Below are 24,778 nucleotides of genomic sequence, written 5' to 3' on the forward strand. Positions count from 1 at the left end.
AACTGAGTTGCACTTTGTTAATGTTGCCCAGCTCAGTTTACTTTCAATTGACAGCAACTAGCATATGCTGACCAAATATAGCCTTGTGTTCTCTCTTAAGTATAAACATATGAAACAATTTTTATACATAAAATAATTCTTGTTTTCTTCCTAACCCACAAAATCCTCCATATATTTTTAGCTATTTGTAATTCATAACTTACCCATTTTCTAAGGACTATTTACTACTAAAGATAGATATCCTTCTATTCCCCAATCTGCAATAGATTCAAATACAGCCTACAAAAGCAAGTATTCTTCACAATTTATAAACATCACAATTATTTTGTAATTACTTACCATTTCTATGTATTTTCCTTTGAAAAAATCCTTATTCTAGAAGTACTTTTGTTCTTCAGCACTCAATTGTAAATGCTTATAGAAATGCTCTTTTTATTCCAATTCTGATTTACTGCTGATGCCAGTAGTAAGCGCTTTACTACTGGCAGAAGAACTTTGCATGTTTGACAGAGGTAACTAAAATAATCTGCAAATGGCACTATGTCAGTTACTGTATATGACATAAAGGACTGAACTGCTTCACAGGTGCAAAGATCCACTAACTGCAGTATGAGGAAGAATGCCATGGCTATTTTCAGAAGTCACATACGAGCCCCAAGAACATATCAGGTTACATTTACTATTGGGTAACTTAGTCTAAAAAACAAAAATGAGCTTTCTTTTTTTTTTTTTTTTTTTAATTTATTATAATTAATGCACTAATTGCAGCTAAGTTATATTAAAAGATTTGTTTTTATACGGAAAAATGTCCCTTCTCTTGGGCAGCAATTCCCTCATTTCCCACTACTTCTCAAATTTTATCAGGCTTATATTCATCAATACTAATGTATTGCTATGCTAAACAGGTGCTTCATTACCTAGAAATATCTGGTCTGTGTTTTTACACTACAGACCAAAGAGAAGCAAAGAGAAAATTAATTCTTTTGAAACAGCTTTAGTTCATTTTATTGAACTCACTTAGGCTCGGAGTTGGTGCATTTCCCACGGGATTTCTGGCAGTGCAGTAAGAAGCAGCACAGAGATACATGCACACATAATCTGAGAATTGCATTTGGTTACAGAGAGCTTTATAAGAGCAATCATTAAAAAATTTCCTATGCTTTCTCTTTCTTAGTTAGCCTTCGTGGACAAATGTGTCTTATTAATTGCTAAGTTCAATATTCCCATTCTTATCAAATTTTCTGGATACAAAAACAAACATATGTATGTGTGTATAGATCTAGCCATAAATGCTGAATCATCTTATAGTTGCTTGCAAATTGGCCAACTCCCAACTTTTAACTCCTTCAGTATTAACTCTGCAGGCATATCTTTATTGGTATTAAATTGAGACAGGAACTGTAACAAGAACTTCTGTGTGAATACAGCACTGAATGAAAATAAGTGAGATCTTTCAGATTCCCTGAAAAAGCTGTTTGCACAACCAAAGCGAAACTAGGAGACAATACAGGTGTCAGAGTAGTGCTGCATAAGGGTAACGCTGACTGTCACTTTGACTTTGAGAGGGGCATGTACCTCAGTGCATGATGCGCAGGGGAGCGCCAGGAGTGTGCTGCCGTTCGCAGGTGGCAGTGGTTCCTCCTCACCTCCAGTCTGCACGGTTGCCACTGCCGTTTGCTCCCAGCAGGCTGCTTGGTTTTGCTTAGGGCTGCTGCAGGGGGTCAGTGAGAGGGGGCCGTGTTACACGCAACAGGCTGAAAGGAGCAAGGTTACCCGGACAGGACAGGTACAGCTTCACAACAATGTGCCTTTACACCACTCAGTGGCATGTCAGCAAAAAGCTATGAAAATAAAATACTAATTTAAACTAAATTTGAACATCAGCACAGATGGGAAAGGCTTTATGAACCACCTGTACATCAAAACCCTGAATCTATTCCAGACTTTCCAGTTACTGGAGCTGAAAAGATGCGGCAGGGCAGGGACAAGGAAGTTACTATTTTAACTCTGCATAGTGAAAAATGCACTTCTGGAGGACATCCTGGGAATACATTAATAGCTTTATTCTAATAAATAACTGCCAAGTTTTTAAAGTTTAATGTTAAAGTAAAATTCTATGGGCAGTAACTTTAAATGACTAAAACCCATTAACTTATTATCATCACTACACCTAATTTGTTAATTTCTACACTTTTTGATTAAAAGTTTCAGGAAACAGACTACTAAAACTTCTACTCTAAGGCCTAAGGATATCAACAGTTGGACATGCATTTACAAAAACATGTAAGCCTTATTTAAACATTTATTGGAAATATCAATACACATCACAATAACATCATAAATATAAAAAGTCACAAGGCACTTGCTTAGATAAATTTATTAATGCATAGGTTAGAGACTTCCTCCCTCTGATCTTAATAGAGGAGAAAAAAAACCCAAGAGATTCATGTGAAAAAACAAACAGAGGCAGGTATAATTAGTAAAAAATTATCAAGTGGCCTATTCAGATTTCTCATCTACTTGGGCAAAGTCTTGCATTAGAAGTAGAACACACAACATGACTGTATTTTGGGGGCTATTTCAGATAACCAGCAATTAGGCAGCAAAATGGATTTTTTCTCCCCATGAACTAATTTATTTCTATAAATAATATTTATTGATAAAAATCTAGAAAACTACAGAATAGAATATATTTTACTTAAGATGAATTAAGTCAAACAATCCCCCTTACTTTGTATGTAAACCTTCTCACAACCATTGGTGAGTGTTCTGGACTCAGAGGTAAAGAAATATGTTCATTATAAAAGCTCATGGTTTTCAAGAGCCTTCTTTATGGCTGGCTTGCAAGAGACAAATAATAAGCTTTTTTTTTTTTTTTTTTTAGGACATATTTGACATATCAATAGATCCAGTATATAATCACAGTGCATTTGGGCAACAAAAACAGGAGTATTCATACATACAATACACATTGTAAACCTTGCTGAACTTCATGAAGGAAAAATCACATGGACTGATTTTTAGTGAGTTACTTTGATCTCAGACACTTTCAGTAAAACATATGTTTAAGTATTCTAACCATTTATAACAGTTATTGCAGTTAATATTATCTATAATTGAAACAATATCTAGAAACATTGACAAGTATAGTTTTAGACAGTTTAAAAAGGCAGCTATTATACTTTATGTATTTTTCTTATAGTGTAAATATATCTACATATCTACATGGATATCCATAAACAATGAGAAATCAAAAATCCAAGTGACATTTTTACATAGAAGATAAAATACAAAAGTAACCTGTAACATTAAATGCAGTTATTTGGTTACATTTTAAGTCTTCCAAGCTATCATTACAACAGATATGTATACACTAAAACACTTCATATATGTTATATAATTCGTAAGTTGAATAACAAATCAGTGTCTTAGTTTGCATTACATTTGGGAGTTTTCTGAGGGGGTTCATTTGTCCCTGTGAGCTGTATTCACACACTAACATAAGCAGCCTTCTGAAAATGAAATCTTGATTTGGCTTTATAGAGGAAAAAGTGTGATTTTTATCATATTCGTATGAACAGTAAGGCTAAACTGATCCATCAGTTCCATTTGCACCAAAAGGATTATTTGCAAAATTATCTGCTAAAGTTCAAATTCTGTGTGCTTCATTATTGTATTCTTTTACTGGAAAACATCACAATTTTCCTGATTATACAGGCAAAAAAAAATTTAAAGCAGTTAACCCTAATCATGTCAAAAAAAATGGAAAAAATTGAAAGAAGCTTTTTTTAAAAAAAAAATAATGCAGTAGGTAGATAGTTAGCTAACTAATCAGTCCTTTTAGGATAAAATATTTTAGCAGTTGTTGCAGAAAGAATTTTTAGGTATAAAGCTTAGATATGTTGACTGAATAGTTACTATATTTAAAGACATGGCTACATCTCTTATAAAAATGTTCACAAGAGTGCTAACAAAAGCAGCACTGATAAGGTACTAAAATTCCTAATTAGAATTATATTAGCAATCGCAAAAAGCCAAACAGTCCAAATTCAATATATTGTCTCTCATCTGCCTAATGAAACTGTTTATAACTCTGAGATATAAAGAAATTAATTTAGTTCAAAACAATTAAGAACAAGTTTCAGTCTTACAAATGTACTTTTTGATGAAAATCCATACATATCCTCTTTCATTGTGATCTTCATTTATGAACAACATTAAGAGTGATTTTCTTTTCATTTTAGCCATTAGTGAATAGGTCATTATCATGCAACAGTATAAGGCATCTTTTACAACAGATGTTTGGTTTTACTGAAGATGAATTTTTTGAGTTTCTGAAGGTTCAAAACGCTTGGAATGTGCTTGTTATGATAGTGTTGTTGCTAGAATAATCGCAAGTATCAGAAGCAAGACAGTTACACATATAATTATGAATATCACTTTCTGCAAAAAGAGGAAAAAAGTCTAGATTAATGTACCTCAATAGATATAACACACACAAAAAATAAAATTTAAATTTAAATTTTAACACTGACAGCAAATTAATAATACTGATAAATCCAAACCTCAGAAGTGTTTGGATTTTCTTTTTAAAGGTTACTTGCTGCTGTAAGTTTCTATCTGTTAGTCTTTAAGGTACGTGATAGTTACAAGTTATAGCTATATCTGTGTAACATTTCCGTATTTTGCTTTATAGAAAAATTAGTATCCACATGCAACTTGTTAGTATCATTAAGTAAATATTCATTATTGCATCAATTTCTTTATGAAGTTAAGATCTGAGATTCCTAACACTACTTACTGCCATTCTCTTTGGCTAAGTATCTGTAGCCTACTCAAACCTTTACAATTGCGCAGTTAATGGTATTAAATAAAGTGTCAGTATAAACATATAGTTTATATGTTATATATATATATTATATATGTTATACTATGTTTGTATAACAAACATATAACTAACATCTCAAATACTGCAAGGAAAAAAGTGTTCTATATGCAAATTCTGAAGTCAGGTCAGGTATTTGACTATCAGTAATATAATACAGTAAATTTTGCTATCTGCCTATAAACTTCGGACAACTGTAGCTGTGACACCATAACTGAAAAATTTAGCATTAAAAAGGATGTCACTAGAGAAAACTGAAGTTCTAATTACTTGCCTGAAATGTCTCCTACAGCACTTAATATTTTTAAGATATTATGTAAGAAGTTGAGTTTCTGCTGAACTTACAAGAGTTCAATTAACTTCATAGTCTGACTAGATAAAGTGTTGTTTTCCACAAGAAACAGTAGGTTACTACAGCTAAAGGTTCCAGAGAATTCTGAAACATATCCTTATATTCAGGTTAGTGTCTTTCACAGACATCCTTATATACATACATACATATCAGACAGTTTCATCAGGTCTAGTACAAATTTAAAAAGCTTCAAAATTGGAAATTTTAGAATGCTCTGCAAGAAAAAACAGCTTCAGAGCTGTAGGTATTAGATGTCTATTTTTCTTGACAGTTCCATTTAAAACCATAAAAAGCCTCATTTGATAAAGCTCCACATGTTACTAATATTCTATCTTACTTCAGGCTGTTTGCCAATATGAACTTTCAGTATATAAAAAAATTGAATGCATTATAACACATTAACTGATGTTGTGTCGCTTTTTCTTATTTGCTGACAAATCTTACATAACATGGTTGCATTTTGTAAGTTCACTAACTTACCACTAGATGTCACAGTTTAATATTCACATACATAGAACCTTTAAAGAACAGACGGAGAAGACCCACCAGTTCAAGTCCACCCCCAATGCTAACTGTAAACCTATTAAGGATTAGTATAACAGTAATTGTTTTTAGCAAGTTGTCAGAGCAAAATAAGAGCAAAATTAGTTGATTAGTTACTTACTGCCACACTGGCAGGAAGGCATGCATGCTGAAGTTATCCAACCATCACCGAATACCAACAGACAGACCAATAATTAGACCAATTATGGCAATCAACACCAATGACACAATGACAATTATCCATATTTTCTGTCAAAAAAATAAGTTTTTTTAAATCAAACACATTAAGATTTTCACTAATTTTCAAATTTTAAAGTATTCTGTTTTTAGATCTTTATAAAAACCCACAGTATTCTCAAACTGAGGTAAGTTTTTCTGTATACTCTTGCATAACTATAAACATTTTCCTAAACAGTTTTTACAGGTAAACTAACATGATTAATACCTATCTAATTTCAAATGTATTCAACAGCTATCAAAACAGAAAAAGCTGTGGTTTATGAATAGATAAAAGAGATAGGATTGCTGATACTTATTAACAGGCCAGTTGTAGATAAATTTAAAAAAATTTTTAAGTTTGTAGATATCTGTCTGTACGTAGAGATACAGATCCCTCAAATCCACCTCAGCATATTTCAAAGGATTTGAAAAGAGGAAACAATGTCAAAGGAACACTTCATTCGCTCTGCAGTCCATATACAGTTACAAAATTTAAAAAAAAAATTACTTAACAGTTTGTCTCCAGAACATGTTATTTAGTTGGCTTATGGAAAGAGGTATTCAAACAAAAACAGTTTATGCAAATGCATAAATGTTGTTTTAAATAATTTCCCAAAAGTTAGATGAGATACACACCCTTTCCAGAGAAAGGATCATCCCAAATTAATACTCTTACAGGTATTACAGGTAAAAAGCAAGTCTCTAAAAAGAATAGGTTACAGATAGAATTCTAAGTAGTAACTGCTTCAGCAAAACTAATGATTATACTTCCCCTGCTAACATGGGTAATTTTATAGCTACACATCTAGGTAAGTTTGCCAGTTTTGAAGATGCAAAAACATTTACATTTATTTAGAACCTGAACAACTGCAGGTATCACAATAGTTCATAAAAAGGACCTGTACAGTTATCAGTTAGCACAATGCATTAATCCTCATTTTAGGATCTTCTGCTCTGTAACCACAACTTAAGTGGAAAAATGTTCAGTTTTTGCTGTGTGAATTACTATCTATTCTCATTATGCAAAAGACTTCTGTTCTCTAAGTACTACCCAGTTTCAATACTAAAACTACCACACTTATTCAACACATTAGTAAATCTTTCTGCAGCATATACTAATTTATAACAGAATACTATAAATGTATCCAAGAATTTAATCAAAAAACAGAAGAAATCAGAAGATTTTCTGATATTTTCTAATCTAATTTTAAATACTACAACTACAAAAAAGTAAAAGTTTTTTTGATTTTATCTTGTAGGACTGAGTACAAAATCAGCTAAAAAGAAAGGTCACTTCATATTGTGCAAAGTTAATATGATCATTAGCAGTTACAAAAAGATAGCATACCCTTCGTGCTTTGCTCTGATATTTAACTGCCTTTTTTGTCTCTTCTTTAGCATGCTCCACATAATCTGATGCATTCATCACATTCTTTTCTATGTTGTTGATCATTTCACCCTTAAAATGAAATTATTAAAGAAAAAAGTTTTATTATAGGAATCCGTGAAGCTTTAATTCATCTAAAATGGCTATAGAACTTTAAGAATTATTTTAAATATGTCGATGTTTTAAGTATTGTGGCTGACATTTTCTGCATAGACACATAATGGAAAAAGGGAATGCGAAGCAAGGTCTTGAAATTCTAACCCAACAAGAAACAATCACAGACAGGGCAAGCATTTCCCCCTTTTGCAGGAAAAAAAAATACTGAACATCTAAAACAATCATTTAAAAGCAAGGTATGTTTTAACAGCTAACCTATTATTAGACATATTAGAAAGGTCAGAAAGCTCTCATATGCCTTGAAGCAGGCAATGATGTTGACCGTTTTGACAGAAGATAAAAAGTATCTGAAAACATACACTGAGTAGTATCTTCAGGAAGTAATGTTCCTTGCAACTGGGGGTTCAGAATGCCAGTATGTAGCAAATTCAAATTAATTATGATGAATGAACTTTGGTAATGAAACGGAGGATCAGTGAAAAATCATGGTAGATTTATTACCTGTGTTTCTGTCCATCAGAAGAAATAATCAGCAGCAGTAAACAGCAAAGCGTTAAAGAATGATGCACAAATAACTTTTGTTCATTTCTAGGTTCATGTGAAATATTTAGTTCATTAAAACACTGCTACCTATTTTCTTTGGCTATAAATTTAATATCAAAGTAACAAAAGACTTCTAGAACCAATTAAATTGATTGTCCTTTTCAGGACAATTCAACCTACATTGAACAGCTTCTCTCCTCCAAATTAATCTTCACTGCAGAAGTTAAATAATTTTAAGACAAGAAGTATTTTAGAAAATTGGTATCTGGAGACTATGAATAGCATGAATTCACATACATCATCAAGATAAATCTTACAAATGTAAAGGACTACCTGGATGACTTGTCAATCACGTTAGTTATAAGAGAAATTGTATCTTTATATTACATGTGGATTGCATGCATCCTTCCTAATGCACATTTAATTCTACCACAGTAGTCCATTACTATGTGCGAGAGAATCCTAAGCAAGTTTCCAAGATATTAGCTGACATGCAAGGAAAGAGTTCTTTCTTACACATTCACAAAATATTCAAGTGTTTTGCAATATAAGTATATTGAAGTAAATACTCAGTAGACTTTCCTTTCAACTGGGCATACATTAGCTATCTGTAGCACAAAGTATCAATAGAGACATTTGGCTAGGTTATGATTTGTCTAAAACAAACCAAAAAACCTTTAGAGACTGATTTTCATAGGATCTACAACACTGTTATTGGAGTATAACAAAAAAATTACACCTACAAAACTACTGCAAAGAACACGTTTGTATTATCTGAATATGATTGTTTCTGCGTATTTTAAAGAGGAAGATCAAAATAAAACTATCTGCACTTACATAAAGCGCATTTCACTTACCTGAGTCTCAACAAACATAGCCATGTCCATAAACATTTCATGTAGTTCCCGTATGCTAGACTCCAGTTTCATAATATCCTTGTGTCGTGACTCGATTTCATTCAGAGCTTGTCTAGTAATTTGAGAGTCTGATATAATCTTGGAGAACAAAAAAAGGATATGGACGTAAATAGGTATGTGTTGACATATATCCAAATAGCAGAAGAGACAAACATTACTGGACCAGAAATACGTACATCTGAAGTAAAAATTGAAGGATTACCACTCTCTAACATTTCTTCCAGTTCCTCATCAGTGGTGGTCTTTCCAGCTAAGATAAAAATAACAGTACATCATGTAACATCAAGTTATTTACTATTCAACATACAATTTTACCATAGCAGAAAGGGCATCAACTTGAGGAAAATTCTTATTTCAAGTATTTTTCAGGATGAAGAAAGGTAGCCTTTAGCACTTGCAAGATACCGTTTTGCATACAGGCGATCAAGTGAGAGTCAGAAAACCAGATTCAATGCTAGATGCTAGATTCAATATTGGGATTAAGAATTCTGAGGAGTAGGGTTTTTTGTAGAGGTAGACAAGTTTGATCAAATATATTTACAATGTACATATGAACCCTGTTCAGCAGAATATTTTTCTTCAGAAAGAATAGCTTGATATACAGGATTTACATATTCAATGTTCACCTGTTCAGTCATGTCACATTGGTATCTAATTTACTTCCCCACCTCCGCCATGTGAATGAAATCTTCAGAGAAATAGAATTTTAACAACTAACATTCCATATAGAGAACATGATTACCCGTAGAGCACTTCACTTTTACTTTTCACACTACACCCCACAATTTACTTCTGCATGTTTATGCAAACTGAATCCTATCTATTACAGTGAGAAGACAAATGCAAATGTTAAGTTACATGGCATATGCAAGAGATTTCTATTTTACAGTTTTAAAGATTACACATCATATACAGACATGCAATTTATTTCACAGGGGAAGGGCAAGGATTTGTGGCAACTTACACAGTTGTACCCTGTCAAGTGAAAATTACAGTTTTAGTATTTTCCTAATGCTAATACCCAAGAATGCTGCAAAACCTGCCTTAAAATTTTTAGTGCTAAGGAAAAGCTAAAGTCTCAAAGTCAAAGTAATGCTGAGTCACAACAGCATTAATTTGAAAGAACTTCTAGTTTGGGAGGTTTTTTTCCTCCTCCAAATATGAGTGGAGAGAAGTGTAACTTGCCAAATAAACTTCACTGAAACAGTGAGTTAAATACTGCACATGCAAGAAGCAAAGCCTTCTCACAATTTGCTTTCTTGTGTTTTTCATTTAAGCAGTATATGTATTTATCTTTACAGGAGATAGTCAAAGGTTAACTTCAGGTACAAGAGGTTATGGGTTTTTTTCAGACACCTGGGCTCAGTGAAGTGGATGTTGAAGTTCAGAGAAGAGTTAGATGTTTTTCTGATGATGAATGGTGGAATAAGTTCATGTGAATTGGTGAACAAATGATCTGAGTATCTAAAGGCAGCACTGGTGACATGTCAGCTAAATTTAACAGATGTTCTTATTGACACAAATAGTGTAACAAAAATGCTGTTTAGCATGTTAATTTTGGAATGGTTTTAATAGCACTTGTTACAGAATATCCAGTATCTTTAAAATGCAGCTTTTGCATGTGAGCTTAATGTTTCCTTTCCATTATCTTTTGTTTCATACATATATAATCTTGCAACTTTAAAAGAAAATAATTAATGAGTTTTCTGTATTTTCTTTACAACTGTTCTGAAGAGTAACATCAGAGTTTATGCCACCTGATAGAATTGTTTCTTCTTCTCCCTCCTCCCATTCACATGCTTCAAGATGACATCCAGGATGTATGATGGTTTATACCATTTTTAAGCAATAAAAAACAAAGAGGTTCTAACAACATAATTCAGCTTTTTATAAGAAGTATTCAGGTCACTTACTTATTTCTAATTGTCTCTGAATCCGACCTTTGCTGCGCTCTCGAAAAACAATTTGGGTCTCGTTGTATTCTGTCATGACCTCCACAAACTTGCGAGCTAATACCGAGTGCTGGTTTTTGAAGATTAAAAAAATATGCAACAATTTTTTTTTTAATATAACAAATGCTACTGCACAGTAAAAGTGGTATTAATTTTCCAAGAAAACAGAATATGAAGTTCTGAAACTATTTAGAAAAGTGAAACTCATTATCTGACTTAGTAAAAGAATCAACTTTTTTTAGAAATGATTATGTGATCATACCTGTGTTTTTCGTATTCTGAGGTCCACTGATGTTCGATTAGCATTCTCACCCTGATCAAAACTTTGTTCAATAGCTAAGAACAACACAAGAACGTAAGTCATGCTCAATTACTCAATAGTGTAGATCAAAGTTATTTTGTAAACACAACTAGTTATCACTTTTTGGAGATACCACCCCCATGCAAGCAAGGTTTAATTTTTCTTGTTTTTGTTGTTTTTAATGCAAGAATTACAACAATTGGTACAGATCTTAAAGCAGAGTAACTGCTTAAATACTCCTGAGAGACAGACAGTTACTTGTTAACCTCAACACATTTCAAAGAGTCTAACAAAATAGATTGCTCCTACAGTTTAAATGATAAACACATATCCTAGTGCTTAAGGAAGTCTAACAGAACAAAAGTGTATACTAACTGTAAATAGTCAAAACATTTTAAAACCAATGTTGAACAATTAAGGACATGCCCACAGAATAAAGCCACAGCAAAATTAGCTCATCTGAATTTAAAAGCAATTCCCTATGTAGACATTTATGTCATGTAGACTGTCTTTTTGCAGTTAAATTTCTTCCAAAACATAGTATGACAAAAAAAAAAAAAAAAAAAAAAAAGGCATTTCAGTTGCAGAATATATTTCCATACAGAAGAATTACTTTATGTTGTAATTCTTTGTGTTACTCCACAAACCTGTATTTTTTCAGCTGAGAAGCATGACCAAGGAGGACACTATGTGAGTGAGAGGAGCTGTACATTAGCAGTTTGTTTGTTTCTTTTGGAAAAGTAAATTATAGGAGAATGGGGTTCAGATATAATGCTTAGATCATGGGGGAAAATCCTTTGGTACATGGAAGAGACACTATAGGAAAAATAGGGGGAACACAGCAAGCTCATGATCTCTAATGCTTGGTATGTTCAGAAAAAACAAAGGAAAAAAGGGGTCCTAATTTGTCTAAGAGGGTAGACTCTATAGCAGGATTGTAAAGAAAAATAAGGTATGGATTTGGGGTCCTAGTTTGAATATGAAATAGAGGAAGATAGAAGCATGCCAAGCCTGCTACATCAGCAGTTCTGATCATTACTTATAGCACTTGTGTCCTCCAATACCACTAGTGCATTATCAAGCTCAGTCTGGAACTCTTACAACAAATAGACACAAAAAACAAGTCTGCATAAACACCAAAGAGTTGAAAATTTTGTATTCAAGGCTCAGCATGAAAAGTGATTAAAATAATAAGCTATATACAATATTTACTTAAAATCTGGGGTCTACCAGGAGGTATACAATAAAATATACACTTTCATAATGGAGCTGTTAACCTTTAGCATTTCAGCTACAATGCAAGGAGTATGTAACATTCCGAATATCCTAAATGCAGGCTACGTTTGATGGCAATTTTACTTCTCCTCTCAACTTACTCTTTAACTTGGCTCGGATTTTATTAGCAATCTTCTTTATTTCTTCATTTAATTCTTCAAGTTCTTCCTTTGTTCCTTTAAAAAAATATTTTTTTCAGAACCATTAGTTACTGATAACAAATCATGACATCTCCCTTTGGAAGGACACTTACTACCTATGACCAGGGGAAATGGAGTAATTAGTAAGTGACATGCGCAATGTCATTAAAAAAAGGTATAATTTTGAGAAAAGCAACCCACAAATGCAAACATTCACTCCCAGGGATCACATTCAATTGGAAAACAAACAAACAAACAAACAAACACTGAGAGATAAAGAAAACTGCAACATACCACCCAGCTGTAACTGCAAGATGGCGATAAGAACTTTTAAAACTAGCATTACCACCATATTATGGACTCATCTGCTGAGTTTGGACTACTCATTTCATTCTCCTGTGCCATTCTGTGAACTACTTTTTAAAAAGTGAGGCTAGCATTTGGGTTTGTTAGCCATTTTGTTCTACTCTGGAAAAAAAACAGGAGACCATAAATTACTCTTATTGATTCAGAGTTTATCACTGTGGTACCTCACTGTTTATTCCTCGTATCGGTTCTTTAATCTTAACTTGCTGGTGACATCGATCCTGCTTTACTAGTTTACAGCTGCCCCTACTCCTTCCTCTCAATCTGTGGTGGACAGAGAAAGACCAATTTAGCAGCACCTGTTCTGTGCTGGGGCAACTACTAGCACTTAGAAGAAAGGCGCTGCTGCCCAAAGAAGTGACTTAAAAGGAACACCAGGAAATCCAGACTGGCCAATGTGATGGTAGAGGCTGCATCACTTCAATTTTTCATTGAAGCAACAATATTTTGTCTAAAAATATGTTTTAGTATTAAAAAGACTTTTTAACATTAGCAATAAAGAACTTGCATTGCCGACGTAATGATTAAATGTAAATCCCCCCAAAACTTGAACATTGAACTAAATGTAATCTAACTAAGCTAGGAATAGTCTGCAACTCAACCATTCAATCACATAATCACATTCAGTGAAATAATTCAGAGGAAAAAAATATGATATGCTATTTTAAATGAGAAATTTATAATAGCATTTTATCAGATTTCTATTTGTCATGGCACGCCATTAAACTGGGAAATGTTATTACCAAATCACAAACTAAACTAGGTGGTAACATATTTCAAGTTTTTTTTTTTTTTTTTTTTTTTTTTTTTTAAATGAACATAACAGTTCCAGGGTAATATTTTTACTAGTCAAAATGAAAGTTCAATGAAAGTTCAATGAAGTTTATCAAGTGCAAACATGGATTCATCTCAAAATGCATTTGTTCTGTTCTGTTGTTTACTATACTCATGCATCTTGCCCTCATTACAAAACTGTACCATGCACTGCCTATATTATTTAAAGAATACTATACAGACTACCCATGAAGAGTTTAGCTAGATTTGTGTTCTTAGATTTCTATGTTCTGACAACACTGGTCACCAGAGCATAAATTAATTACAAGCAATGTCATGTTCCTACACTATTCAGATGCATTGTTGAGCACAACTTTTAGCACAAACAAGTTGATGACTTAGCTCAGACCACAGATTTTCAGCATTCACATGAACCAGCTGACTGCTGCAGACTGTGTAACCCTCACTCTGCTGGCTGAAGTACAATGGCAGTAACTCGCATGTCTTGGTCATCACTACGGATTTGAAAGATGATGTTCCCTTGCAACATAAGAGATTTTGAACACCTGAATTTTACAAGTAGATTTAAAAATGCATGCAATGCTACTGTGTTAACCAGTTTCTCCTTAAATACTGGCACTAAGTGTGTTGGCAGTTTTTAAAATAACGAGCAGGCTGTCCCTTGCTGATAATTACAGGCTGAAACACTATTACTTCTTGTATTAAGATCTGGCAGCTGGCTGAGACTATATACAGCTTTGAACAGGATTCTGCCTCTGCTGAAAAAGAAAGAAGGTGACAGCTGCACCATGTGAACTTCAGCTGACAACATCCACATTTTCAAAAAGAAGAAAAAGAAATGCTATTAGTCTCCAAGTCTCTGAAAACACTGACAATCTCAATATACCACACTAAGCTGAGTTTTAGACTAGCATTGGTGTGGATGATGCAACAAATGTTGTGAAAATATGTTTATTCGAACAAGAATTTAAAAAAGAATAATAAGTGTCTAAATTGTGTTTTCATCTGAAATACTTTAAAAAATATATTGCATTAAATTGTGTTTTTTCAACATCTGCTCTAGTCTCTAAATTCTATTCTGATGCATAGCTAAAACAAAATTAATTTCCAAATATATACTGACACATGAAATAAAAAGTGATGCTTACTTCCTTCAGGATTTGGTGCTGACAGGATAATGCTGTGCTGCTTCTTCACTTCTTCCACATTTTGTGCTATTTTTGCTATATTATTTCTAAGTTCTTCAACCTAAAGGAAGAGAAAAATATGGCAACAAGAGCATTAGAATAATTCCATTTCAATTAAAACCTTCAAACATTTTACTGCAGCATTAGTAATTGACAAATCTCAGCATGTGCATAGCAGTCCTGTGTTGACATTTAAACAGTTCCTTACACAAGTTCACTTTTATTAAACAAATGTGTACTTATATGCTATGCTGGGATGAAAAGAAATACACCTAAGGCAATTCAGAAAAGAAACAGTAGAAATCACTCCGTAGTCCTGAGTTAATTGTTAAAATAGAATCTTTTTTAAACTTTTAGATGAGAAACATCATATATACCAAACTGTGAAATATGGGATAACAGGTTCCTACTACATACTTTTCCAGCAAAATTATATACTTAATCACATGAAAAAAGTCTGAAAATGACTTCAAAAGGTATCTCAGTATATTCCCACATTTTGTAAGGAGGTATTTCACAGGCCCATAAGCAAAGTCTCCACAATCTCCTTATGCAAGATATTATATTGTTTCACTATTCTAACTTTCAGAAAGGTTTGTTACTGACTAGCCTGGCATTTCTTGCTGAAATGAGTTTTACTACCTCTCCGGTTCACCAGAGAGGTGAAAAACAGATTATCTCCTCCTTCAGCATTCACATACTTGATAATGGCTGAAGGAAGTTATTCTTCTTTGAAACCACCCTAGTTCTTTCAGTCTTTCCTCACTGGTTATATATTCTGGACCTCTTGGCATTCTCACAGAAGTCCTTAGGCTCTTTCCAACTGGTCCACATCTTCCTTTAACTGTGATGATTACAAACAATGTGCCAGCTGAGGTATTACTCCTACTGAACAAATCAAGACTACACATGTTCTGCAGGTCATCCTCCTGCTCACAACAAAACTGTTCCCTGCCCTTTTTTCATAGAAGCATCAAAAAACATTTAGCTAAATTTGTATGTCTGAAGGATAAACCTTAAAGGCAGTAGAAGATGTGGCAGATGAATAAATCAGATAGCTCCCTATTAAAACTGACAGATATTACGGTAAATTTAGAATTCCAAGTCAGAGTGCACAGCAGTATGTAAAATGTCAACTGAATTCATTCCTTGCGGCAAATCAGTACAAGGCATAAGTTTCTAAATAGAACTCAGAACCATTTTCAGTACAGGTTTCAGTGAAAAAGATGCATGTTCTTCTTGTAGAGAGACCATAAATATCTTTTTCTGTTTTTAGAGAATTTGGAATGTTACTCTATCACATTTAGTTATGCAACCCTAAATAACATCTCCCTGACTGGTCAACCAACCTACTCAAGATTCTTTCCCTTTTAAATATTCTTGCAATTTTAACAGCCGATGCATACAAAAACATGTTCAGAGATAAGCTTGTAAGTTCCATGGAAGCTTTTCTAAATGCAGTCACTTCTTAACATCATAAACTATCAGCTGCCAATGACATGCCAGAAGTACAAATTATCTTATGTTTAAAAGCTATGAAACAGAAAGCTTCTATTTCAATAGCCTCTATTTGTAGGATACTGGAAGTAAACTTGACAATTCTTTTTTATTAGTCCTCTGATAGCAAGAGCAGATTAAACAAGCAGACACTATTGTCCAGGGTAAAAACTGATATATATTTCCAGGGCAAAACTATATTGCTATATTTGTCAGTTATCCAATCTGCAATTATTTTTTAAAATAATCTGATCGCTAACTCTACCACCAATGTCAGCTAAGCATCAAAGAATGATTAAAAAAAAAAAAAAAAACAAACAGGATTATTTTTAATAGCAAATCGATTCCGATTGGCTAACAACTTAAATGTCGTTATTATTCTTATTAGAAAAGATTAAAATTCTTTAATCAAATTCCTCATAAACAAAGCACAAAATTTGTTGCAGGCATAAAATTTATGACTGCAATGAAGACAGAAAATACCCTGAAATAAACAAACAAATGAGTTAAAACTTACCATCACTTGTTTTAGCATATTACATAGTATATTATTTGGGGAGATGGAAAAATATATTTAAATAAAAATATTAAGAGACAAAGAGAAAAAAACGCTGAAAACCTTTAAAGCATGGTGAAGTCTGTACAACTTTACCTGCTGGAAGAAGTCATCCATGAAATGGTCTTTTTCAACAATAACTGTCTCTCCATCTTCACTTTTGCACTATAAAAAAGGCAAAAAAATTAATGAAATAAAAGTCAGGTTTCTGTTCTGAGACCCCTGACACTTATTCCACAGGGCTACTGCTAATATATTTTTGTCAATAGTCTGCAAGGTCAAAAAGGAAGTTTTCTGAGGACTAATCTAAGGACAAATAAGCAGAGAGGTCAAAGGAAGTCACCTGACTACCATGAAGTTGTGACTGCTAGGGCATGTACTCCTCTGTAAACAGCTTCAGGACAGAAGTCTATTGGGGATTTTAAAGTTTATTAGTTGCCATAAAAACTACTAAAATACAAATTAGCACAAAAATATACAAATGCTCTTCTCAGAGCATAAAGATACATCCTGTTAATCCCATGTGAAATGAAAATATTGTTTCGCCAATACCTACAGACAAATCAAACCACCTCAAAGAAATACCAAAAGGGATGTCGAAGACTTCCTGATTCATGATGTAATGAGCAAAACATCTAAAGAAAATCAGTAGAACAAAAGCTATCAACATCTGCTTACTACTTTTTGCTCTTGGGTACTTTCAGTGGTCACATCCCATACTGATTTAGATACAATTATGCTATACTAAACTGTACATGCATTACATAATCTAGAGATCCTCAGAACAGTAGCCAGTGAGACAGAAGCTCCAATGACACACACTTTCTGGGAGGGTTACTCTGGAGATCTGTAAATCCCCTGAGTCATACTTCCCTAACCCATGAGCAAGCCTAATAGAACAAGTGACTCTTGACAAGGATTCAAATTTGGTCGAACGAAGAGAGACCTAACACACATCACAGGAAAGCACAGAGTTCTGGCTTTCATGTTTTCTAGCTCACTCTGTGGAGCACAGACTGTTTGAACCACATTTAATCAAGATTAGAACAAAATATTAATTACTATATCCAACCATACAGTCTACATGTATGAAAGAAACTACCAGTTAGGTAATATTGGAACAAATCATGCCCAAACCTCCTTTTTCTCTCACAAGCCCCTCTGCTTTTTATCTTCCAACATCCACTTTCTGCTCTTCAAACCCTGATCCTATTATCCAATAATCCCTTTGCTTCTGATTTTATTAAATTAAATGAGGTATGGATTATTTGCATGACAATTCTACAGTTTAATCCAATGTCAAAACATTCCTGTTATCTAATAAAGAAGGTTATTTTGAATTATAATCTAAGCATCAAAATACTAGGGAGTTCACCACATTTTTAAGGAAAGTTCTTTCCCTGAAAATTCAAGAAGCCTGTAAGTCCCTATATGACTAGATACCCCAACTAGTTGTTGTCATCCTAGTCGGATGACAACAATACTATTGCAAGAAATAATATATTTTTTTATATTCAAGGGAACCGTAACACCCCAAATGAACTAAAAACATCAAGATGTTATTGCTGTCCTGCACCATTCTCCAGTGATCCACAATGCCATGTCTCTCCAAAGATTTTAGGCACTGACTCCTTTGGAGGAGATAATTGTTGGAACACAATCATTAAAGAATTTGTCCTTAGAAAATTAGTTCATTAACAACACTGATTAATGAAAATAAGTGAGGAAGACAGTACCCAAAAGTAGTAAATCACACAATTTCTATCTGTACCAGTGCTAGGACTACCAGTTATAACTTAGTATTTAAGAATGAGTTACACTTCAAAGAGGTTTAATTTCTTTAGCTACAAAAAAGAACACCCCCTGCTTATATTTACTGAGTAAAGAATCAATTTTCCAATTATTTATAACAAAGTTTTGTACTACACTAGTTAATTGAAATAAAAACAATTAAAATAGTATCAACTATGAGATTCAGTATCTATCAGCTTTTCCTTCGGACAGAAGAGCTTAATAAAACATTAAACAAATTTCACTGAATCTTAACCAGATGAAAGATACGATGTCTTATAAGTTACTTGTAGCGGTAAGGTCACAATTAAGCAGTGGTGATTATGCAAGCTGCAGTCAGTTCCACGTACATTTCACTTCCACATTTCATTTCAATGATGCAGATCATGACCCATTGGCCGCTTACAATTTGTTGGAAAGATCTGTGGACAGTCTACTATGAACATCAGATACCTGATGACTTGTCATCCTCTATTTTTCACATTCTTTAAATGATCATTTCCCTAAAATGGAGCTTATTTGCTAATTTTCAACTTAAGGAAAGTGATGCACTTTCTTTGGAAGAGCACAATATCCAACCAAAAACTCACTTATTTTCATCAAGTTTAGCAGAAACATAGCAATTCTTTTTCCTACATCTTACCTTCCCAATATGAGCAGTACCACAAAAACTTAATTAAAAGCTTAATTAGATTGTATTGGCATCCATACGAAGTCTGCTTCACAGCTCTTACCTAATCTTGGGACTGAAAACCTGGGCCATACAACTCCATAATATTTATAGACTTATAAAATATATCAAGTTTCCTCAGAAGCTGGTTTATATGACAGAATACACATATTTGGAGAGCATTACTGTCAGCTGCCTACAGAGGCTCTCCCAGTGGTTTATTAAACTTTCAATATTCCTCATACATTACAGAATTGCAAAAATACTCTAGCTTGAGAAGCCTTACCACATTAATCATTGCAATTGGAAAGAGAAGAGAGCTTTTGGACTAAGAACCTGACTTACTTGCCCATGGAACTCCCTTCAAGTTTGATTATTCTCAGTCCTGTTCATCAGCTGTATTCGTGAGGAAACATCTGACAGGCTGCAAGGATAATAGCTGATCACCATTATCCCAGGGAATCAGACTTACACTGCTGCCAGTGCAACATGCTGTAATGACATACCGCAGTGAGAACAACAGAGCTGCTGAAGCACAGCACCACAGTGTCCCATCCTATTCCCACCTCGAGGACACAGCAGTATATGCAACTGCTGCATATACATAATAGAAATCTTAACATTTCCTTTAAAAAAGGACTAGAGAACTTACAGGCTAAATAAACTATGCTACATAAAGTTATTTGGCATACAAAAGAACCAAGCACTGGGACAGCAAATGCCAGATTTACAGCTACATCTGCAAACTGTAGCTTAAACACACATAGTCCCACATTATTCAGTGAACTAGATGGGCATAAAAGGAAGCAATGCTGACAACACTGAAAATAACCTTTATGGTTGCCTGTTTCCATTAACTGATTGCTTTTATTATTCAAGTATTCTTTTACCCTCCTAAAATTACTTACATATTTTAATGGAATGTATATTTTTTCATACAAAAAGTATATTTTAACTGACTACAATTTTTACATGACATCTTCTACATTAAAGTTTTCCCAGCCCCTTCTATTTAAATACTTTTTGTTAGATAATTTCTGACTCTAGAGGTATTGATCTACATGTCACTGAATCTGTCTTAGGTGTGCTCCTGACCATGAGCACGTACCTTTCCATTTTTTTCCTTACAGCAACAGTCTTTCAAGAAATTTTCTTTATCACAGAGCCTTTTCCCTTACTGAGGGCCAACCAGATCTGTCAGGCAGCTTTGGCAGGTCAATCATGCATGTTAGTAGCAGTAATGCACAACACAGAAAAAGATCATGTGGGGACCAACTACAGGAAACTACTTTATGCTGTTACAGCATGGAAAACTCACAGCTGATTGTTAGAAGATTCTGTGCTTAAATAAAGACTAATGTAAAAAATGAACTCAAAAGAAGCAATTCCACAATTTTCTTCTTCCCTCTGAAAAAGCTCCTTTTGCCGTTTTTTCCTTACTACACAATTCTACCAATTTTAAGTGCTGTGACTTTGTGGTTCTTTACCCCGTTCCTAATTGAGCTTTTGGGGCATTAAACAAATGCACAGGTGTTAGTTCACGAAAGTCAGTACAGTTCTGTTCAAGTTACCGTAAACATCAAATTTGTTTAAGCAGGGAAGGTTTATATTGCACATCTTCTTTAAAATGGTATAACAAAAAAATAATTTCGAACTCTTATTAACAGACCTTTAAAAGGACATCTGTTTTCAATACCTGACACTGGCTAGATGTGCTGAACTTGTTGTCAGAACACAGATCCTAAAACTCTTAAAAATATTAATGGTCATTTTAAGGTGGTCTCGTAACCCCAAACTGCAAATCATCAAAGACTAGGAGAATAGGTCAGGGAAAATCATTGCTATATGCTTGCTCTGTTGTTTTTTTCTTTGCTATCTATCCACTATTGAACACTACTGAAAACAGCATACTGGATTAAGGAAAAACCTTTTACTCTTGTTTTAATCTTACACTTGTTTTGGCCATAAACAACCAAAATCCACCTGGGACTTAATAGAATTTATTGGCAAATTCTAGTAAAGAGAGCCAACAGGACAAACAGCTAAAAATTTCATATAAGCCTGCATAGAATAATTTAGAAACAAGACATGAAAATAATCCCGCAGGAGTGAACAAATATACACCTAAGGCTGTTATCTTGTGAAAACTTACATATATTGCAAGACTCTTACTCGTTGAGAAATAATAGGAAGCATATCTACACAGCCACACCAGTTTCTCTTTCCAGGAAACATTTCAGCACTATTTAACTGTCTGATACAGTATATGAATGCAAGAAATTACATTTATTTGTGGACACGTTTGTCAATAGAGCATGAACATTAATAAATAACATTTCTCACTATTCTTTATAAAGACAATCTAAGGGGAAAAAAACAAAAAACTTTCCACTGTGACAGTATTCTTGCTGTCAGTTACAACTCAGGAACACTGAAATTGTGAAGTTAAATGTATGTTTCTTCTTAAGGGAGAACTGCATTTATTTAAAATGGGTCAGTGTGGACTGGCTGAAGTGCTACGATCTCTTAGTGTAGCAGATCAAGTCTTTTAAGGAAATAAGATGGAGGTAACTTTCATATAAGGTATAATCAATTTAATACAAAATAGCACTCTAGAGTTAAGGCAAAATCTTAGTAATTCTTGAGGGTCCTGGAGGCCCACGCCTGTTTAAAAACTGCAACATACAAGCACTACCCTTTACTTAATAATTTAGCAAAATAAAGTACCATGCAACTATACTAATTAGACCAAAATGATTTGGCAAATAAGCAAATTAATGTTTATGCAGTTTGAATTATTTCTAGAGAATATTTATTCCTTTTCAAAGCAACCTTATCTAAGCATGATCAATTAAGGAATCACTATTCAAAAGTTTTGATAGTAGTAGAGGAAAATCTTTCACTTCAAAATTTCACCTCTTTTTTATATTTCAGATAAAGAGGCAAGATTGTAGTTGCTACTTCAATGAATTCCCTGCAGATATCAAGGTTTACGAAGGCCATCTCCTCTGGTATGTAACTTCTCTAAATTTGTTGCCAATAGCACACTTTCAAGTGATAAAACATAGGTTGGGTCTTTGATAGTTTCTGCCTTCGCAAGATACTGTCTTCATTTTGTTCCAGTTAGAAGAGAACCGTAATTTTAAGTCCCTTTGTTATGTTAATTTTACAGGCAGTAAAACTCAATTATACTCTTGAACTTACGAAGCACTGGACAAAGACTGATCACCATGCTTACAATTAAGCAGGTATTTTGCAGCAGTAATGCTTTCAGATGAAAAATTCAAAATTGGCCTAGAAACCCCTATGCACAGAGTAAGTTTAAAAGCTTCTAACAATATCTAAGTGAATTATTCTTATTTTTCCATGAAAGATAGACCACTGTGGCTTTTTCACGGTCATAGAAGGCTACAGGTTTAAGATTAAATAGCAAATTCAATTCATTTAGTGTTTTCTTTTCCTGGAAAGAGTGCAAATCTTCCCACAACCTGGACATGTTTAAGAACAAGAAATAGCAGAAGTATATCTGAAAGAAAATACATTTTTCTTTGGCATGACTCTTATGTATCTTTCCTAGTAAAGACACCGTAACTTAATCATGCAAAAACTTTACAAATGCCAATCCATCCTTTCAGATAGGAAGACAAAGAGACTAGTAATCCTACTGCATAAACAGAGAGCTTCTAAAATGTATTTTCTAAATCGTAAGATATGAATTAAATTTTAAGGCAAATAAGCCACAAATCCTCATGTACCTCAGCACAGGCTAACTCCTACATACCTGTGGAGTCCTAAAACTATTACAGACACCCCTGTGTACTCTCCAATTTCATTTTTCCTTAGAACAAAGTCAAATGTTCTTTTATTTTGAGCAACCCACGTCCATCGCTCCCATTCTCCCTTCTTCTTCTTCTTCTTTTTTTTTTTTTCTCTTTTTTTTTTTTTTTAAGGACACTGCTTTAAAAGCACGAGTAAGGGGAAGGGGAAGGAAAAGAATGAATAAACATTTCCAAGTACCATTTTGTAAACAGACGCAAAACAGGATCTGCAGATGGCTTTATTTGCCGATGAACGTACTACTGGTTCAGCAGTGCCAAGGCGCATAAGCTGCCCCACGACAGCGCGGACAGCTCGAGAACAAAATTACTTCGCCCAGTTTACGCGTCATTCAGAGTATCAGTATTCAGAGCGCGCTGGAGGCCAGCGGGAGGAGGAGGGAGAAATTAATCTGTAACAGAGCCGGAGGAGCCTGAAGGGCGCCGCGAGGACCCCGCGGCTCGGCGCCGTCGCCCCATCCGCGGGGAGGAAGCGCTCCCCCTCCGCGCCGAGGGGGCTGGAAAGGGCGCGCGGCGGCCGGGGCCCTCCCCGCCCCCAGGGGCACGGCCCGGCCCAGGCGTTGCCCCGCCGCAGCCGCCAGCGGAACGGCAGCGCTCCCGCCGCCGACCGTTACCTCAGGGTAACGGCCTCAGGCAGCGACCTCCTCCCCCCCCCCGGCCCCGCGCTCACCCCCGCCAGGTCGGCCAGCCGGTCCTTCATCCCCGCGGCGGCTCAGCGCCTGCCCGAGGCGCCCCCGGCCGCTCCTCGCCCGCTGCAGACGGCGGCTGCGCTCCGCTCCGCTCGGCCTGCCGCCGCCGCGCTGCTCCCCGTCGCCCCCCTCCGCGGCCGCGCTCGGCGGAGCGGCCGGGCCGCGCCTCCTCCCCGCTCCCCTTCCGCGGTGCGCGGGGCAGCAGCAGCAGCCGCCACGCCCCCGCCCCCGCCCCCGCCCCGAGCCGCCGCCGCGGCCCGGCTCCGCTCCGCGCATGCGCCGCGCGAGGGGAGGGGGCGGTGGCAGCTACGCCGATCCGCGCGGAGTGGTCGGGCGCGGCACCCGTCCCCCGGGGGGTGACGTCACGGCGCCAATGGCAGCCGCGCGGCGGCACGTGGGAGCGCGTTGGGGGCGGGCGCTCCGCGGGGTGGGGGCGCTCGGCGCTGCCGGAGGGAGCGGCGGCGGCGGCGGCGGCACCCGCGGGGCGGCTCCCACCCCCAGCAAGGCCGTGCTGCTGGGCGCGTCCCGGCAGGACACTGCAGCGACACGGAATTCTGGGAGGCCGTCCTGAGAGAAACGAGGATTTGTAAGAAGCTGCGATACAGTCGTTTTTTCAACGTTTGACGTTGCGTTTAATTACTCTCTGGTGCGTGACGCGTGTAGGCCGCACACTTCATACAATTCCTATTCAGTTCACAAAGCGAACAGGCTGTTTCCTGCCTTCACTGACAGTTCTGCTCATTGCAGGCCACAGGCACTT

General features: G+C 35.6%; 1 protein-coding gene across 2 annotated transcripts; it reads right to left on the bottom strand.

The window, feature by feature from the left end:
• Positions 1 to 2,288: 2,288 nt before the first annotated feature.
• Positions 2,289 to 24,164, bottom strand: STX2 (syntaxin 2). Of its 2 annotated transcripts, none has more exons than XM_062590206.1 (10): positions 24,000 to 24,164; positions 17,129 to 17,197; positions 14,941 to 15,040; positions 12,593 to 12,667; positions 11,178 to 11,251; positions 10,877 to 10,985; positions 9,140 to 9,213; positions 8,904 to 9,041; positions 7,348 to 7,458; positions 2,289 to 4,443 (listed from the first exon to the last, which is right to left on the bottom strand). In XM_062590206.1, the coding sequence occupies exons 1-10, from the start codon at positions 24,027 to 24,029 to the stop codon at positions 4,366 to 4,368; spliced, it is 858 nt and encodes a 285-aa protein (XP_062446190.1). In that variant the 5' UTR covers positions 24,030 to 24,164; the 3' UTR covers positions 2,289 to 4,365. The 2 variants fall into 2 exon arrangements, with proteins under 2 accessions (XP_062446190.1, XP_062446192.1); XM_062590208.1 differs by lacking the exon at positions 2,289 to 4,443 and adding an exon at positions 4,979 to 6,029.
• Positions 24,165 to 24,778: the final 614 nt, after the last annotated feature.

The sequence above is a fragment of the Rhea pennata genome, chromosome 17, assembly GCF_028389875.1.
Source record: "Rhea pennata isolate bPtePen1 chromosome 17, bPtePen1.pri, whole genome shotgun sequence".
NCBI lineage: Eukaryota > Metazoa > Chordata > Aves > Rheiformes > Rheidae > Rhea > Rhea pennata.

Coding starts and splice junctions, on each gene's coding strand:
- STX2 (XM_062590208.1), bottom strand. CDS start 24,029: ATGAAGGACCGGCTGGCCGACCTGGCGGGG. Junction 9,042..9,139: donor CTTCAATTTTTACTTCAGAT/GTACGTATTTCT, acceptor TTGTTCTCCAAG/ATTATATCAGACTCTCAAAT. Junction 6,030..7,347: donor ATCAGAGCAAAGCACGAAGG/GTATGCTATCTT, acceptor TTTTTTTGACAG/AAAATATGGATAATTGTCAT.